This window comes from Grampus griseus, assembly GCF_964374135.1.
Source record: "Grampus griseus genome assembly, chromosome: 4".
Lineage (NCBI taxonomy): Eukaryota > Metazoa > Chordata > Mammalia > Artiodactyla > Delphinidae > Grampus > Grampus griseus.
Genome location: NC_138997.1, coordinates 68,669,601 through 68,689,064, shown reverse-complemented (window position 1 = coordinate 68,689,064; position 19,464 = coordinate 68,669,601). Strand labels below are relative to the sequence as shown.

Sequence of the window (19,464 nt, the reverse complement as noted above, 5' to 3'; positions counted from 1 at the left end):
GGAACAGCAAGGGAATCCTTATTAAAAAAAAAATTTGCCTTCAAGAGTTAAAATCCTTCGACCACATTTTCTTGTTTCTGCACAGGATCACGACTAGACATTGTGAGGTAATATAATACCTGAGAGAGAAGGGAAGCCTGCCTTAAGATGAAGAGATGTAGGTTGCAGATGTAGCTATGGTGACATAATACACAATAAGTGAATGAAAAGGAGAGATATTAGTCAGACCTCCACATAGGATTAGCAGATGTTAATGAGATAATTTCCAATAGAAGTAACAATCCAATTTAAGTATCTATAGGAATAAACGAGGAAACTGTCAACTGTCTTGTGTAAAATGATACATTAAAAGAATATTGTTTAGCTGATGAAGAAAAGGTAGGGAGGGAAATCTTGGCTTGGAGGTGATGATGGGAGCCAGAAGCTGACTTGCTTGCAAAGATTAATATATAATAAAATGTTCTGTCTGCACTAAGGCTTGCTGTTTTCCTCTACCAAGCCACCTCCCCTGGAGTTGGCTCAGGCTGTCTCAGCAGGGCTCAAACAATACCTGCATGTCAAAACCATTGTTTTATTGAGTAAGGGTGTAGTTTTTTTGCGGTTTTTTTTCCTTCTGGCAATGGACAGTGTCTTCATTGTTTCCTGACAGTAACATGTCTTAGGGATTGCATTGTATCAATTACATAGCAGATCTCAAACTTTCACCGCGAAAGGATCTTTTGGTTATCTCAATCCACCACCACGATTTCATGTTTGGAAATATTTTTTGTTGTTATTGTTCATTATATTTGTTAACTTTAAAAAAAATTAAGGACATGCAAAAGTACTAAACAGAGTCTTCTATCAGCGTGAAGTAATGTATGGAGTTGATATAGTTCAGAAACAAATTTGGTGTTTGGGGGAGCCTCAACAGCCTGTTAGTGGGTGGTGTCAGATTCCATTTGATTTTCTGAGATGTTCTAAAGGTTGTGGACTCCCATTATTGTCCTCATAGATCTCCTAAGGTTTGGGGAACTTTAGGCTGGGAACCCTTGAGGTAAGCATCAGAGTAGTCCTGAGGGACAAAATGCAGATAGGTTAGTTGCAATAGGAAAGGGGGTAGTTAGAAGAGTCCAGAATATGACACTGGGGGAAAAGGGTGTAGAAGCGGTATACTGTTCTTACTGCCTTCAAACCTGTATTTTACCTAGCAAACTCTTTGAGTGATAACACAGTTTAAACAATCTTAAATGTATTAGTTTATCTGGTTTACTGATGGTTCCATGATTTTCCCTTATAAGATGCTTAAACTCAGTTTATATTTTAAACAATTAAATACCAATTCAATTAAATTAGCATTTACTGAGCATTTACTATTATACATGCAAGGTATCATACTAGGTGCTGTGAATGAGAAAGGAAAAAGGAACTAACATTTATTGAGTACTCACTCCATGGTTAGAATGCTAGGTACATAACCCTCCAAGATGGATATAGTTATTTTTATTTACAAATGAGGCTAACTGCACTGGCCTCCTGTTATTTTTCAGACATATAGGCATGCTTCTGCCCCAGGGTGTTTGCACTTGCTATCACTGCTTCAATGGGATGATGATCTTTTCTTGAAAAGTTTATATACCTTATCCTTGTTCAAATATAAGCTGATCAGTGATGCCTTCTTTGACCACCCTATTTAAAATTGCAACCCCGTTCCCCTCTACATACTCCTCATCCCCTTACTGACTTTATTTTTCTTTGTAGCTCTTATTGACATCTTATATACTATGTATTTATTTTTTCATTATTGTCTTTCCGCCCTGACTTGAGGGCAAAGATTTTGTCTGTTTTGTTCCCCTATATACTCTCAGTCCTAGAACACTACTTGTTACATAGTAAGTGCTCAATAAATATTTGTTGAACAGATGAATGAAAACTGAGAGAATTAAGTAACTTGCTCCGGGATAAGAAAATAACACTTCATTTAAAAATAAGAAAACACAGAATATCCATTGTTGGTACTGGAATAATAATCTCTTACATGAGAAAAATGGTTGGATCAAATGTTCCATGTTTCTAAGATTGAGTGCTGCCACCATCACACTGGCCTCAGGGGAAATGTTCCATTGTTAATACTGTGGCCTGGGTGTGTGCCTAGAATCCTGACTTGCATTTCTCTGCTAGCACAGCTAAGGCAAGGCATTAAGGGGCAAATAAGTCATTACTAAAGGCTGAGGGACAACAAAAGTTGCTGAATTAAACAGAGAGTAACATGGAAATAGATAAACTGATTGAAAGATTTCAGCTTGATCTTCAGGATGGATGGCCCAGTTTTGTGACTGTACAACTTCGGGAGTTCCTGTTAATCCCCCCTTTCCTCCTCCCACTTTTTAAAAGGAAGACTTCATGTAAGGGTTTGCCCGAATCCTACCTGACACCAGGCAGGGCCAGAGCTTATTTTAACATAAAGAGTTTAGAGCCTATTAGAGAGCTCAGGCAAGTGTTAGGGAGAATGCTTTTCCTCTCACCTGCCTTTTTGTACATAGAAGCACTTTCCTTGAGTAATTCTGGCCTCTTTCCTTATCCCGTAATTAGACCCCCCAGGGGGTAGAAGTGACATTTGTTTGATGGGATTGGGAGAGAGAACTGGTCACTTCTGGGTCCTCTCTCTTTGGGACCTGCTTATCTACACTGAATGATCTTTGTGATCTGCTTTCTGTCACATAGCAAACTTAGCCTCTGAAGGGGGAGGCTTGCAGCCTTGGGGGACAAGTTCAATACAGGGATGTCAGGGATCTGCAGGACTCTCTTCAATATCATCTTATCAATAACAGAGAAAGTATTTTTTTTCTACTTGTCTGACTTCTGTGCCTATTTTTCAGTTAGTTACTAATTGTGGTAGGCAAAAAGGGTTGTTATTTATTGGGTCCTTCAAACTCCAAGCAAGTACATAAATAATTATAACATGAGCTATAGTAAAATATGTGGTGTATTAGTCTGCATAGGATAGGCAATGCTGCAGTAACAAACAAGGTACAAAACTCTCAATGACTAGATGCAATAAAAGTTTATTTACCCCTCATGTCACGATCCAGTGTGAGTTAGCTGGCTGTGCTGTACAGAATATATAGTTTCTAGGGTCACTGCAACAGGAAAAGAGAGAGGGAGGAGGAGGACACTAGTTCTCTCTCTTTTATAAAAAAATTTTTATTGAAGTATAGTTGATTTACAATGTTGTGTTAGTTTCTGCTGTATAGCAAAGTGAATCACTTATACATATACACATATCAACTCTTTTTTTTTTTAAGATTCTTTCCCCATATAGGTCATTACAGAGTATTGAGTAGAGTTCCCTGTGCTATACAGTAGGTTCTTATTAGTTATCTCTTTTATATATAGTAGTGTATATATGTCAATCCCAGTCTCCCAATTTATCCCTCCCCATCCCCCCCGCCAGGACACTAGTTCTTAAGTGCATTGTCCTGGAGTGATACCCAACACTTCTGCTGAATGTAGACATAACTGGTCACATGGCTTCAAACAACCGCAAAGGAGGCTGGGAAATGTAAAGGAACACATGGATACTTGGGGAGCACAAACTGTGTCTGCTATCAGTGGATTCAGAATAGTCAGGGAAGGTCCAAGGGAGCAGAGTAGGGCAGAACAGGGGATGAGCAGTACCCAGAGTATATTTTGCCTGTTTCATAGTTTTCTCAAAGCCAGATATTCTGTCTGAAATTTATCTATACAGTCTCTTCAGAATCCAATGCCATCAAGCCATTTACAAAATTACTTAAATTACTTAATATGAAAATTGTGGGAGTTTGCCATTAAGTGTGCATTTTACCTGGGTTCTTCTGGAGACAATATGCTCTTGGTTATATTGTATATATATTATCTTTGTTTTATTATGTACTGTATTTTTATTTTATTTGTATTTTATTTTATTTTATTTTTATAAAATAAAATTTTTATTTTATTTTATTGAGTATTTTGGGTCCACAATATTTTTGAATACTTTGCACTTTTTAGCACTCTTCAAATCACATAAAATAGAGCATGTGGAAAGGAGGGCCTCTGGAGTGTGGAGTTGCAGACTTTGGAGAAGCTGCTGGCCTCACTGAATGATGGAACAACCTGCCAAAGGCACAGCTGAAGCAGCAGCTCAGATATAATTCTTTTTGAGGATGGTGCCTACATACTCTAGGACAAAGTATCTACTTTGAATCAAATAAATTGATGTGGTTCTGTGGCCCAATAAGAAGAATACAGTGGTGACTAGGCCCTCCCATCAGGAAACTTGCTCAAGCCTCTTAGATAGCCTCATCCACCAGAGAGCAGACAGCAGAAGTAAGAAGAACTACAATCCTGCAGCCTGTGGAACAAAAACCACATTCACAGAGAGATAGACAAGATAAAAAGGCAGAGGGCAATGTACCAGATGAAGGAACAATATAAAACCCCAGAAAAACAACTAAATGAAGTGGAGATAGGCAACCTTCCAGAAAAAGAATTCAGAATAATGAGAGTGAAGATGATCCAGGACCTCAGAAAAAGAATGGAGGCAAAGATCGAGAAGATGCAAGAAATGTTTAACAAAGACCTAGCAGAATTAAAGAACAAACAGAGATGAACAACACAATAACTGAAATGAAAAATACACTAGAAGGAATCAATAGCAGGATAACGGAGGCAGAAGAATGGATAAGTGACCTGGAAGACAGAATGGTGGAATTCACTGCCGTGGAACAGAATAAAGAAAAAAGAATGAAAAGAAATGAAGACAGCCTAGGAGACCTCTGGGACAACATTAAACGTAACAACATTCACATGATAGGGGTCCCAGAAGGAGAAGCGAGAGAAAAAAGACACAAGAAAATATTTGAAGAGAGTATAGTAGAAAACGTCCCTAACATGGGAAAGGAAATAGCCACCCAAGTCCAGGAAGCGCAGTGAGTCTGATACAGGATAAAGCCAAGGAGAAACACGCCAAGACACATAGTAATCAAAATGGCAAAAATTAAAGACATTATTGAAAGCAGCAAGAGAAAAACGACAAATAACATACAAGGGAACTCCCATAAGGTTAACAACTGGTTTCTCAGCAGAAACTCTACAAGCCAGAAGGGAGTGGCATGACATATTTAAAGTGAGGAAAGGGAACACCCTACAACCAAGATTACTCTGCCCAACAAGGATCTCATTCAGATTGGAGGGAGAAATCAAAAGCTTTACAGACAAGCAAAAGCTAAGAGAATTCAGCACCACCAAACCAGCTCTACAACAAATGCTAAAGGAACTTCTGTAAGTGGGAAACACAAGAGAAGAAAAGGACCTACAAAAACAAATGCAAAACAATTTAAAAAATGGTAACAGGAACATACATATCAATAATTACCTTAAACATGAACGGATTAAATGCTCCAACCAAAAGACACAGGCTCACTGAATGGATACAAAAACAAGACTCATATATGCTGTCTACAAGAGACCCACTTCAGACCTAGGGACACATACAGACTGAAAGTGAGGGGATGGAAAAAGATATTCCATGCAAATGGAAATCAAAAGAAAGCTGGAGTAGCAATACTCATATCAGATAAAGTAGACTTTAAAATAAAGAATGTTACAAGAGACAAGGAAGGACACCACGTAATCATCAAGGGATCAACCCAAGAAAAATATATAACAATTATAAATATATATGCACCCAACGTAGGACCACCTCAATACATAAGGCAACTGCTAACAACTATAAAAGAGGATATAGACAGTAACACAGTATAGTGGGGGACTTTAACACCTCACTTACACCAATGAACAGATCATCCAAACAGAAATACTAAGGAAACAGAAGCTTTAAATGACACAATAGACCAGATAGATTTAATTGATATTTATAGGAATTCCATCCAAAAACAGCAGATTACACTTTCTTCTCAAGTGTGCATGGAACATTCTCCAGGATAGATCACATCTTGGGTCACAAATCAAGTCTCAGTAAATTTAAGAAAATTGAAATCATATCAAGCATCTTTTCTGACCACAACGCTATGAGATTAGAAATGAATTACAGGGAAAAAAACGTAAAAAACACAAACACGTGGAGGCTAAGCAATACGTTACCAAATAACCAAGAGATCACTGAAGAAATCAAAGAGGAAGTAAAAAAATACCTAGAGACAAATTACAATGAAAACACGATGTTCCAAAACCTGTGCGATGCAGCAAAAGCAGTTGTAAGAGGGAAGTTTATAGCTATACAAGCCTACCTCAAGAAACAAGAAAAATCTCAAATAAACAATCTAACCTTACACCTAAAGGAACTAGAGAAAGAACACAGAAAACCCAAAGTTAGTAGAATGAAAGAAATCATAAAGATCAGAGCAGAAATAAATGAAATAGAAACAAAGAAAACAATAGCAAAGATCAATAAAACTAAAAGCGGGTTCTTTGAGCAGATAAACAAAATTGATAAACCTTTAGCCAGACTGATCAAGAAGAAGGAGAGGACTCAAATCAATAAAATTAGAAATGAAAAAGGAGAAGTTACAACAGACACCGCAGAAATACAAAGCATCCTAAGAGACTACTACAAGTAACTCTATGCCAATAAAATGGACAACCTAGAAGAAATGGACAAATTCTTAGACAGGTATAACCTTCCAAGGCTGAACCAGGAAGAAATAGAAAATATAAACAGACCAATCACAAGTAATGAAATTGAAACTGTGATTAAAAATCTTCCAACAAACAAAAGTCCAGGACCAGATGGCTTCACAGGTGAATTCTATCAAACATTTAGAGAAGAGCTAACACCCAGCCTTCTCAAACTCTTCCAAAAAATTGCAGAGGAAGGAACACTCCCAATCTCATTCTATGAGGCCATAGAATGAGATAGCAAAACCATACAAAGATACTACAAAAAAAGAGAATTACAGACCAGTATCACTCATGAATATAGATGCAAAAATCCTCAACAAAATACTAGCAAACAGAATCCAACAACACATGAAAAAGATTGTACACCATGATAAAGTGGGATTTATCCCAGGCAAGGATTCTTCAATATACACAAATCAATCAATGTAATACACCATATTAACAAATTGAAGGATAAAAACCATATGGTCATCTTAATAGATGCAGAAAAAGCTTTTGACAAAATTCAACACCCATTTATGATAAAAACTCTCCAGAAAGTGGGCATAGAGGGAACCTACCTCAACATAATAAAGGCCATATATGACAAACCCACAGCAAACATCATTCTCAATGGTGAAAAACTGAAAGCATTTCCTCTAAGATCAGAACAAGACAAGGATGTCCACTCTCACCACTATTATTCAGCATAGTTTTGGAAGTCCTAGCCACAGCAGTCAGAGAAGAGAAAGAAATAAAAGGAATACAAGTTGGAAAAGAAGAAGTAAAACTGTCACTGTTTGCAGATTTTATTATACTATACATAGAGAATCCTAAAGATGCCACCAGAAAACTACTAGAGCTGATCAATGAATTTGGTGAAGTTGCAGGGTACAAAATTAATGCACAGAAATCTCTTGCATTCCTATACACTAATGATGAAAAATCTGAAAGGGATATGAAGGAAACACTCCCATTTACCACTGCAACAAAAAGAATAAAATACCTAGGAATAAACCTACCTAGGGAGACAAAAGACCTGTATGCAGAAAATTATAAGACACTGATGAAAGAAATTAAAGGTGATACAAACAGATGGAGAGATATACCATGTTCTTGAATTGGAGCAATCAATATTGTGAAAATGACTATACTACCCAAAGCAATCTACAGATTCACTGCAATCTCTATGAAATTACCAATGGCATTTTTTACAGAACTGGAACAAAAAAATCTTAAAATTTTTATGGAGACACAAAAGACCCCAAATAGTCAAAGCAGTCTTGAGGGAAAAAAACGGAGCTGGAGGAATCAGACTCCCTGACTTCAGACTATACTACAAAGCTACAGTAATCAAGACAATATGGTACTGGCACAAAAACAGAGATATAGATCAATGGAACAGGATAGAAAGCCCAGAGATAAACCCATGCACCTGTGGTCAACTAATCTATGACAAAGGAGGCAAGGATATACAATGGAGAAAAGACAGTCTCTTCAATAAGTGGTGCTGGGAAAACTGGACAGCTACATGTAGAAGAATGAAATTAGAACACTCCCAAACACCATACACAAAAGTAAACTCAAAATGGATTAGAGATCTAATTGTAAGATTGGACACTGTAAAACTCTTAGAGGAAAACATAGGAAGAATACTGGGGTTTTTTTGTTTTTTTGTTTTTTTTGTGGTACACGGGCCTCTCACTGTTGTGGCCTCTCCCGTTGCAGAGCACAGGCTCCGGACACGCAGGCTCGGCGGCCATGGTTCACGGGCCCAACCACTCCACAGCATGTGGGATCCTCCCAGACCGGGGCACGAACCCATGTCCTCTGCATTGGCAGGCAGACTCTTAACCACTGCACCACCAGGGAAGCCCAGGAAGAGCACTCTTTGATGTAAATCATAGCAAGATCTTTTTTTGATCCCCCTTCTAGAGTAATGGAAATAAAAATAAACAAATGAGACCTACTGAAACTTAAAAGCTTTTGCACAGCAAAGGAAACTACAACGAAGACGAAAAGACAATCCTCAGAATGGCAGAAAATATTTGCAAATGAATCAACAGACAAAGGATTAATCTCGAAAATATATGAACAGCTCATGCAGCTCAATATTAAAAGAAAAAAAAAACCCAATCCCAAAATGGGCAGAAGAACTAGATAGACATTTCTCCAAAGAAGACATACAGATGGCCAAGAAGCACATGAAAAGCTGTTCAACATCACTAATTTTAGAGAAATGCAAATCAAAACTACAATGAGGTATCACCTCACACCAGTTAGAATGGGCATCATCAGAAAATCTACAAACAAATGCTGGAGAGGGTGTGGAGAAACGGGAACCCTCTTACACTGTTGGTGGGAATGTAAATTTATACAGCCACTATGGAGGACAATATGGAGGTTCCTTAAAAAACTAAAAATAGAGCTACCCTATGACCCAGCAATCCCACTACTGGGCATATACCCAGAGAAAGCCATGATTCAAAAAGAGTCATGCACCACAATGTTCATTGCAACACTATTTACAATAGCCAGGTCATGGAAGCAACCTAAATGCCCATCGACAGATGAATGGATAAAGAAGAGGTGGTACATACATACAATGGAATATTACTCAGCCATAAAAAGGAACAAAATTGGGTCATTTTTAGAGACGTGGATGAATCTAGAGAGTGTCATACAGAATGAAGTAAGTCCGAAAGAGAAAAACAAATGTCGTATATTAACGCATATATGTGGAACCTAGAAAAATGGTACAGATGAACTGATTTGCAGGGCAGAAATTGAGACACAGATGCAGAGAACAAACTTATGGACACCAAGGGGGGAAAGTGTCATTGATATTGGGATTGATACATATATACACTAATATGTATAAAATGGATAACTAATAAGAACCTGCTACATAAAAAAAAAGAAAATTAAAAAAAATCACATTAAATAAGACATTGGTTTTTCTTTCTTCCTCTAATGAGATTTGTTTGAGTAGGAGTCATCTAATGTAATCATATTTGTTAAACATTCTCTTTGAATTAATCAGCTGGTATTTGTTAGTTCTTTTTCTAGGAAGAGAATTCAAGATCTTTCTAGGCCTAAGAAACAATGGGGAGCCCCAGATAGGTAAGGCAATATTATGTAGTCTTGTGTGTGATGATGTATTCCTTACATTAAGTAGGTAAGTATTATTCTTACCTGTCCACTAACTGGATCCACTGAATCAATATTTTCACCTCAGTTGAGTCAACACATAGAAGGCAAACCCTAGGTCATTGATTCTCAAATTTGACTGCACACTGGAATCACCTGGAAAATTTTAAAACTGACTGATGCTTGAGTCCTGTTCCCAGAAATCCTGACTCATTTGGCCTAGGGTGCAGCATAGGCTTCAGGAGTGTTAAAAGCTCCCCAGATGATTCCAATACGCTGATGGCTAGTGAAAACACAGAGAGAAAAGCTCCCCAGATGATTCCAACCTCTGTTCCACACTCACGTGAAACACTTGTGTCTATCCTCCAAGTTCAACTTTGTTGCTTCTAACAGCTGGTCCTGCTGTCTCTAAGCCCCTGCCTAGAGCATATCTGTGTTCTAGATTTCCAGCAGGCTGGACCCACTGTCTTTCCACTTTTGGTCACAGGACTCCCCCTTTTCTTTTTTGGCTCCCGAGTGAAGCCTGATTTTTTTTTTTTCTTTTTTCTGATCTCCTATTGCTTTTTTATTTTTTAAATTAATAGATTTTATTTTTTAAAGCAGTTTTAGATTTACAGAAAAACTCAACAGAAGTACAGAGAAGTACAGAGAAAGTTTCTATATTACCACCCACTAGTTTCCCCTGTTATTAACATTATTATCTTGCATTAATGTGATACACTTGTTACAATTAATGAATGAATATTGACACATTATTATTCCCAAAAGTCTGTAGTTTACATTAGGGTTCACTTTTTGTGTTGTACAGTTCTATGGGTCTTGACAAATGCATAATGTCATATATTCATTACTACGTTATTATACAGAATAGTTTCAGTGCCCTAAAAATTACTTGTGCTCCACTTATAGATCCCTTCCCTCTCTCCGTCTTCTTCAGACCCCTGGTGACCACTGATCTTTTAACTATATCTATAGTTTTACATTTTCCAGAATGCCATATAATGTTGGAATTGTACAATGTGTTAATATTTCAGACAGGCTTCTTTCACTTAGAAATATGCATTTAGGGTTCCTCCATGGCTTTCATTTCAGTAGCAATTTCTTTTTAGCATTGAGTAATATTCTGTAGTCTGGATGTACCATAGTTTATCTGTTCACCTGCTGAAGGACATGTTGGTTGGTTCTGATTTTTGGCAGTTTTGAATAAAGTTGCTATAAATATTCATATGCAGGTTTTGTGTAGATACAAGTTTTCACCTCATTTGGGTAAATACCTAGGAGTGCAATTACTGGATCATATGGTAAGAATATGATCTTAGCTTTGTCAGAAACTACGAAACTGTCTTCCAGAGTGTGTCTGCACCATTCCCACGAGCAATGAATGAAAGTTCCTGTTGCTCCACACTGTCATCAGTGGTTTATATTTTAGCCCTTCTAATAGGTGTGTAGTGCTATCTTATTATTTTAATTTGCAATTCCATAATGACATGATGATGAGCGTATTACATATGCTTATTTGCCATCTATATATTGTCTTTTGTAAAGTGTCTATTCAGATCTTTTGCCCACTGATCGGGTTGTTTTCTTATTGTTGAATTTTAAGAGTTCTTTGTATATTTTGAATACCAGTATTTTATCAGATGATATAGACTGAATGTTTATGTCCCCTTAAAATTTATATGTTGAAATCCCAACCCCCAGTGTGATGGTATTTGGAGGTGGGGCCTTTGGGAGTTGATTAGGTCTGACCACCTAGTACAGTGCTTTACCCAAACTGGGAGCACAGTGTAGATAAGTGGCATGCCCATTTTTTGCTGACCTGACTATAAATTACAGTGTTAACTACATGTTGGCAGAAATAGAACTATCTCTAATAGGTTCATTTTTGGTCAGCATCTTTTAAGACAGTAGATACAACAGTCTTGTTCTTGTTTTAACTTCCATAAGTAGTTTATTCAGCTTCTGATGTCTGGAAACTGTAAAATTTTGTAATAGAGATAGTTCTTGAAGTGAAGTAAAATTAGTAGAGGAGACATCAAGAGCCATTTCTAAGATGCCAATTAGCAGTGAATTTCTTACCATTATATTTTTCTGCTTTTTAACAGAAAACTGTTTTGGGGAAATCAAGATCCTATTCGCCCTGTTTCCCGGAATGCTTTGAAGGCTCAACTGACCAAAAGACTTGAGAACCTTGCCCAGCCTAAGGAAGTCTCCCACGAATATGTACCTAACAGGTTAGTATTTGTGTGTTATCAGGAACACAAATTTATTGGGGATTAGGGATTCTATATCTGTTTCCAATCTGATGCTACAGTAAAACTTTTCCAGAGCAACATCTAATATTTAGCTGTTGCAGACTTGTATTATATTTTATAGTGTCTTGGCTTATCACAAGTTTGATTTTTTAATAAAATAAGGTAGTATGCAAGGATATGTACCATATATAACACTGTTGTGGGTGAACTTATTTGTGCATGAAACTGTGAATTTTGTATACCACCCATGGGCATGGTTACCATAAGTTAATTAGGGCATCTAAAGGTAATAATGTTAAGACTTTTGACGCCCATTGCAAATTTGTTTTTGGTGCATGTTTGTTGAATGACTGGACTTTCTGCTGGTTGACTCTTTGAGGAAAGATGGTGAGGTGTAGGGAAGATGGGTACAGGCAGTGAGGGAGTTTAAAGTAAAGAAAAAAGTGAAGATGCTATTATTTATCTGAAATTTGGTTTCCATGATAATTGAGGTAGCCATTTCTCTCCTCTTTCAATATACAACTTTAGTCAAAAGTCAGCAAACTTTTTCTGGAAGGGGCCAGATATAAAGTTGGCCATTAAATATCTGCAGCAACTACTCAACTCTGGGAAAGCAGGTACAGACATATGTAAACCGAGAATGCCTGTGTTCCAATAAAATTTTAGAATTTTTGCATCTGTGTTCATGAGGGATATTGGTCTGTAGTTTTCTTGTAATATCTTTGTTTTTTGTAATGTCTTTGTTTATGGCAATGCTGTCCTCATAGAATCAATCGGAAAATGTATAGAATTGGTATTTATTACTTCTTCTCTGTGGGCTCCAATTACACATTAGGCTGCTTGGATTTGTCCTACAGCTCATTGAATCTGTTCTCTTTCCCTCTCTTTCTGTTTTATTTCTCTCTGTGTTTCCACTAGCCATTTTCTCTGTAGTATATAATATACTATGAATCCTATCCAGGGTAATTTTTATTTCATGTGTCATAGTTTTTATCACTAGAAGTTCAATTTGGGTATTTTTTATATCTTATCTCTACTTGCTCAATTTTTTAATCTCCTTGCCTACTAATTCTATACTATGTCATTTGTGGGTCTGTTTCTAGGGATTGATTTTTCTCATTATTGGTAATAATTTGCTGCTTTTATATGTTTGCTGCTTTTTTTATATGTGGGAAATGCTTATGCTATAATATTAAGTGAAAAAAGTTAAATAGAAAACTGTATTATGATATGATCCTCTTTTTATTTTTAATAATGTTTATTCATCAAACATGTCATGATCTTTACCATCTCAAGACCTTATTCATATTTCTCCCTCTGCCTGCAATGCTTACAATGACTAAGACTGTCTGGTCCTTAGGTGTCAGCATAGGTCTCAGCTTTTCAGAGGGACTTTCCTGACTGCTTTTCTCCACATAACATTCCACCTCCTCACAAACCTACTCGGAAAGCCTCTATCTCTGTTGCATAGCCAGTGCCCTTCATAGCACTTATCACAACTATCTACTGAATTTTTGCTATTCTCCTCCCAACATAGAGAAGAAGCTCCAAGAAAGTAGTGATTTTGTGTCTGTCTTACTTTCTGCTCTCTCCTTAGTGCCTAACAGTGCCTGGTGCTCAATAAGTATTGAGTGTATGAGTCAGGAAATATTTTTCCAAAGTATTGTTGTCTCTGAATGGCAGGATAATATATGCTTTTTGTTTTTCTCTCTTAAACTTTTCTTGCTCTTACAAAGTTTCTATAATGAATATTTATCTCTTTTACAATGAGAAAAATGCAGAGTACTCTATATTAAAATAATATTTGAGTACCTGCTACATTGATGGAATGGTGAGACTTGGGTGTGTAAATGACTACAAGACAGGAGAAGCACCTAAAGGCAGCAGCTATACATTCTATTAATATACAGTATCTATAAGCAGAAAAGATATGTACACATGAAACTTAGAATTAATATACAAGTTAGTTAATAAAATTTTATTTGAATAGTGCTTTGTAACTTAATTAAATGACTTATATTCTCTTATTTAATCTTCATAACCACCATAAGATGTATTATTTTCTCCATCTTCTAGAATGCTCATGTACTTCTGGTTGTTGGCAGAGTAAGGCATAAGTATTATGGTTTGGTGTTAGCCACTCCCACCTCAGAGAATGTTGAATAATTGAGTTATGTCTCTGGTGTCCTCCCATCTTTCTTCTTCTTCTTTTTTTTGTTTGTTTGTTTTATTTGCTTCTTGGACTTCTACCCTTTGCCCTACTCTCCAAGAGCATCTTTCTTTTGTGCTGCTCACTCCTTCCTTCCACCCACTGTGCCCTCCTTTCTTGGGTCTGATCTCTTCCAAATGCCCCCCTGTTCAAAATCACCTCTTCCTTCTCTGTCTCCAATTCCCAAACTGAACTCCCAGTTCCTGCAAAAGGCAAATCCCAGGTAAGTGCTGGAAGTTCTCTGCCTGTCAGAGCTTGGCTGTGTATGTGGGTGGCAGTGGCTGAGTCAGCTCTGTCAGGCAGTAGAGCCAGGGCTGCATAGTCTCAAGCCCCTTAAAAGCAGATGTGTGATGGTGTAGATGGGTCTCAAGTCTGAGTGGTCAAAAGCAAGGGAAATACAGGCTTAAACCCAGACCAAGGCTTATATTAGCAACCAGCAGACAGAAGCCTGGGCAGATGAACGCAGAGCCATATCTATGAATGTCCTAAAGGAGCAGAGGTCCTTTGGAAAATAATAGAAGCAGGAGTGGGACTACGATCTAAATTAATGCCAGGTTAAAGTAGTCAATATCACTTCTTTTTCCACTAATGATAATATTTTGATAAAGGAAAGATTGAAGGGCAGGAGTGATAAGAAGAACAATATTGTTATCTTAAATAAAATCTTAATAAACAGAGCCTGATAATGATTAAATAATCTACAAACCATGATCAAGTAGCATTTATTCCTAAGCTCAGAGGTCTTTAACATAAAGAAAAGCATCATGTAATTTATCCTATTAACTAAAAATTTAGTAAAAATATTTAAATTGTCTATATAGATGCTAAAGAAAATATTTTATTTAAAAAGCAGCAAATTTTCTCTTCATCAGGGTAATTTTTGGTCTATTTAGAAAATGAACTTCATTTATTACAGAAAATTGTCTGTTTTAGAATAGGATATTAGAAGACAGCTGAAAACTTGATGGCTTATAACTGTTTCTAATTTCTCCCTATGTAGAAAATAGCTCAGCAGCGAAGGGATAAACTGTCATACCCACTCCCCTAGACCTGGGGGATGGGGGTCAGTGTTGGAAATTACTATGGTAATTTGAATTCATGTCTGTTTCGTTCACTTCTTTTCTCTTTTACAACTTGCAGGGTTCAGTATTATTACAGCTGCGGTAGAGAGTCTGTAATCTGGGAGATCCCTTCTCCTGCACTGCTTGGCCAACCTTCCAAAAGGATCCAGAAGCTGGCACAGCCCAACAGATTCAAGAAAGGGTATCTAATAAATAGGTAAAGTACCTTGAGAATCTCCATAAATTCTCATCTAATTTGGTGAATGTCACAATATTGTTGTTCTAATTTTAGTGTCTGCAATTTCATAAAATAGAAGTCCACTTGTGTTTCAAAGCATCAGGGTGAAAAATCAAATATTTGCAGCAATTGTGGGTAATCAGAAGATCATCATCAATAATTACATTTGACTCAAATTGTAGTGAAGCTAAAATTCACACTAAACTTACCGCTGTCAGCCAATTTAAAAATATGCAAATGAAACATTACAGGTTTTTTCAATTCATGTTCTCTTACGCCTCTGTGACTGCAAATGCTCTTCCTTCTACTTTAAATTCTGAAATTCTCCTTGTCTTTAAAAGACAGATTAGGAAATTCCCTGGTGGTCCACTGGTTAGGACTTCATGCTCTCACTGCTGAGGGCCTGGGTTCAATCCCTTCTGGGGGAACTAAAATGCCATAAGCCATGCAGCATGGCCAAAGAAAAAAAGAGCTTAGGTGTTACTTTCCACATGGGAGTTAAGATTGTGATAAGGTTATTGGAAAAAATGTTAGGTTGCATTAGTGGAATATGTACACTGGACACGTTCCACCAAGTGTGGAGTGTGATAGTACTACTGTACACTACTTTAATCAGAACACATTACATATATGTGTCCACTTATGGATGTTATACCTGAAGAAACTGATAATAAATTTGAGGCTATTCAGAGGTGACGAATGAGATGTTGATTCTTCTGGAAGCTGTTATATGAACAATAGTTAAGAGAAATAATATGTTTAGCTTAGAGAAGACACCTAAGTAGCAGTGATAGCTATGTTTCAAGGGTCAGCATCTGAAAGAGGAAAGGGAAGTCAAAGTAAAATTACTTAGAACTAGAAGTAGAACAAGGAATTTACAGAGCAGCTGATGTCAGCTAAGTGTAGAAAAATCTTTCTGGTAGCTATGCAGTAATGGAGGCGTTTATTTGGAAAGGTCAACTGCCAACTCCACCCAAATCCCTGAAAATGTTCAAGCACAAACTGGAATGATGACTGTACATGGATTTTAGAAAAGATTCCTGTATTCAGGCATAGGTTGAACTGGACAACTTGAGTCTTTTTCCATCATAGAATCCAGCAAAAGTGGCCCAATTCCTCCACAAAATTTGCTTATTTGTCAGTTTATTAAATAAAATCTGTTAAGTTAGTTAAAATATGCATGTAAATCTGGTAAAGATCTGTATCTGTAAACTAGAAGAATACTTTAATTATCTGTTACCAATTTTTGAGACATCTGAGATTGACATTTCATATAAGTGAAACCCCCTTGAGTGCTAAAACTTCCTGTATTTTTAGAAGTTTGTTTCCCTGCTTTCCTAAGGAGATTCTTTTGATACTGAACATACATGTAACCTTTTTCCATTGGCTTGAGATATTTATTATGAATATCAACTATCACATAATGATTTAATTTGGTAAACCTCTCAGAAAGTGTTTAAGTATGAAGCACATTGCTTAGCCTAAGTGGTCTGACCTCTTTAGATTATGATATTCACTTTTCATAGCTTTCCTGTCATTTCTCTTTTTATTGGGAGAATAGTCTGTAAGTAGCCTCTTTTCTGATCTTTTGTGCTCTGGAAACAGATAACCAAGCTTGTTCAGAATTGTATGAGGGGGAAAATGCAAGTGCTTAATGAAGACACACAGGGTTGTCCAATAAATGTACTACATGAGCCTGGACTTTGTGACATATATTTTAGCTGATTCACTAGAGGGCTCAACAGTAGATTTGAGCAGTCAGAAGAAAGAATCAGCAAACTTAAAGATAGGTCAGTGAAGATGATCAAGTCTGAGGAACAGAAAGAAAAAAGAATAAAATAAAATAAACAAAGCCTCAAAGCCCTGTAAGACAGCATCAAGGGTATTAACATATTGATAATGGGAATTTCATAAAGAGAGTAGAGAGATAAAGGGGAAGAAGGAATATTTAAAGAAACAATCGCCAAAAGCTTCCCAGCTTAGATGAAAAACAACCTTCACATCCAGGTAACTCAACAAACTCCAAGTGTGATATACTCAAAAAGATCTACAACCTGACGCATCATAATCAAACTGTCCACCATCAAAGACAAAGAGAGAATCTTGAAAGCAGCAAGAGAAGTGACTCATCATATGCAAAGGATCTGCAATAAGATTAACAGGTGACCTCTCATCAGAAACCATAGAGGCCAGAAGGCAGTGGCATGACATATTTAAAGCACTGAAAGAAAAATACTGTCAGCCAAGAATACTCTAGCTAACAAAATTATCCTTCAAAAATAAAAGAAATTAAGACATTTCCAGTTAAACAAAAACTGAGAAAATTCATCACAGCAGACCTGCTTTACAGTAAATACTAAAGGGAGTCCTTCAGGCTAAAATGAAAGGACACTAGACAATAACTTGAATCCACATGAAATAAAGAAATAAAATTGAGTTAACTACATAGGTAAACATAAAAGATAGTATACATGTATTTTTCTGTTTGTAACCCTTTTATTCTCCTACATAATTTAAAGGACAGCTGCATAGGACTTCCCTGGCAGTCCAGTGGTTAAGACTCCATGCTCCCAATACAGGGGGCGCAGGTTCAATCCCTGATCAGGGGATGAATATCCCACATGCCGCGTGGCATGGGCAAAAAAAAAAAAAAGACAACTGCATAAAGCAATAATTATAAATCTGTGTTGATGGACATACAATGTATTAAAAAACAGCCCAAAGAGGGGAGGGAATGGAGTGATATTAATCTGAATTAGATTGTTATAAGTTAAGATATACAGGGTAACAACTAAGAAAATAATTTTTAAAATATAGTAAAAGAAATAACAAGGAATTTAAAGGGTACACTAGAAAATATCTAACATGGAAGAAGGGTGGAATGGAGGAATAGAGGAATAAAAAGATGTAACATGTGAAAAACAAAAGCAAAATGGCAAGCATAAATTCCATGTTATGAGTAATTGCATTAAATGCAAATGAACTGTCCAATCAAAAGGCAGGGATTGACAGAATGGTTTAAAAGAATGTGCTCAGTAGTATGCTGTCTATAAGACACATACTTTAGATTCAAAGAAATATATAAGCTGAAAGGAAAAGGACGAAAAAAGATATACTATGAAAACTAACTGAAGTGAGTGGATATACTCATATTGGACGATTAGACTTTAAGACAAAGAAGGACATTTTATAGTAATGAAATGGTCAATCCATTAGAGGACTATGACAATTATAAACGTATATATACCTAACAACAAGAACCCAAAATAGATGAAGCAAAACCTGGTAGAATTGAAAAGAGAAATAGATAATTCAACAAGTTCAGTTTTTCAATACTGTACTTTCAATAATAGAAAGAATAACAAGCAGAAGATCAACAAGGAAATAGAAGGCTTGAACAATACTATAAACCAAAAATATCTAATTGACATTTATAGGACACTATACCCAACAATAGCAGAACACACATTCTTCTCAAGTGCACATGGAATATTCTCTAGGATAGATCATGTATTAGGTCATAAAACAAATGTCAATAAATTTATAAGAATTGAATTCATACAAAATCTGTTCTCTGACTACAATGATGAAATTAGGAACCAATAGCAGAAGAAAAAATTTAAATATGTGTAATTAAATACACTCCTAAACAAACAATGGGTCAAAGAATAACTCACTTTGATATTAATAAAATGAAAACAATATACCAAAACTTATGAGATACAGCTAAGGTAGTGATTAGTGGGAAATTTTAGCTGAAGATACCTACATAAAAAATAAAAAAGATTGCAAATTGTAACCTAATCTTCCATCTTAAGAGATTACAAATGGAAAAGCAAACTAATTCAAACAAGCAGAAAGAAGGAAATTATAAAGATTAGTGTGGAAATGAATAGAAACCAGAAAGACAGAGAAAATCAACAAAACTGAAAG

General features: G+C 36.5%; 1 protein-coding gene across 1 annotated transcript in view; it reads left to right on the top strand.

Annotated features, from left to right (window-relative positions):
- The window catches only part of SPMAP2L (sperm microtubule associated protein 2 like), a gene marked incomplete at both ends in the record, with an annotated part of 57,849 nt that overhangs the window by 17,930 nt on the left and 20,455 nt on the right, over window positions 1–19,464 (top strand). Inside the window, 3 exons of the mRNA XM_082654052.1 lie at window positions 9,676–9,741; window positions 11,874–12,002; window positions 15,373–15,510. Of these exons, the coding sequence (XP_082510178.1) occupies window positions 9,676–9,741; window positions 11,874–12,002; window positions 15,373–15,510 (333 nt within the window). The remainder of the gene's footprint in view (window positions 1–9,675; window positions 9,742–11,873; window positions 12,003–15,372; window positions 15,511–19,464) is intronic.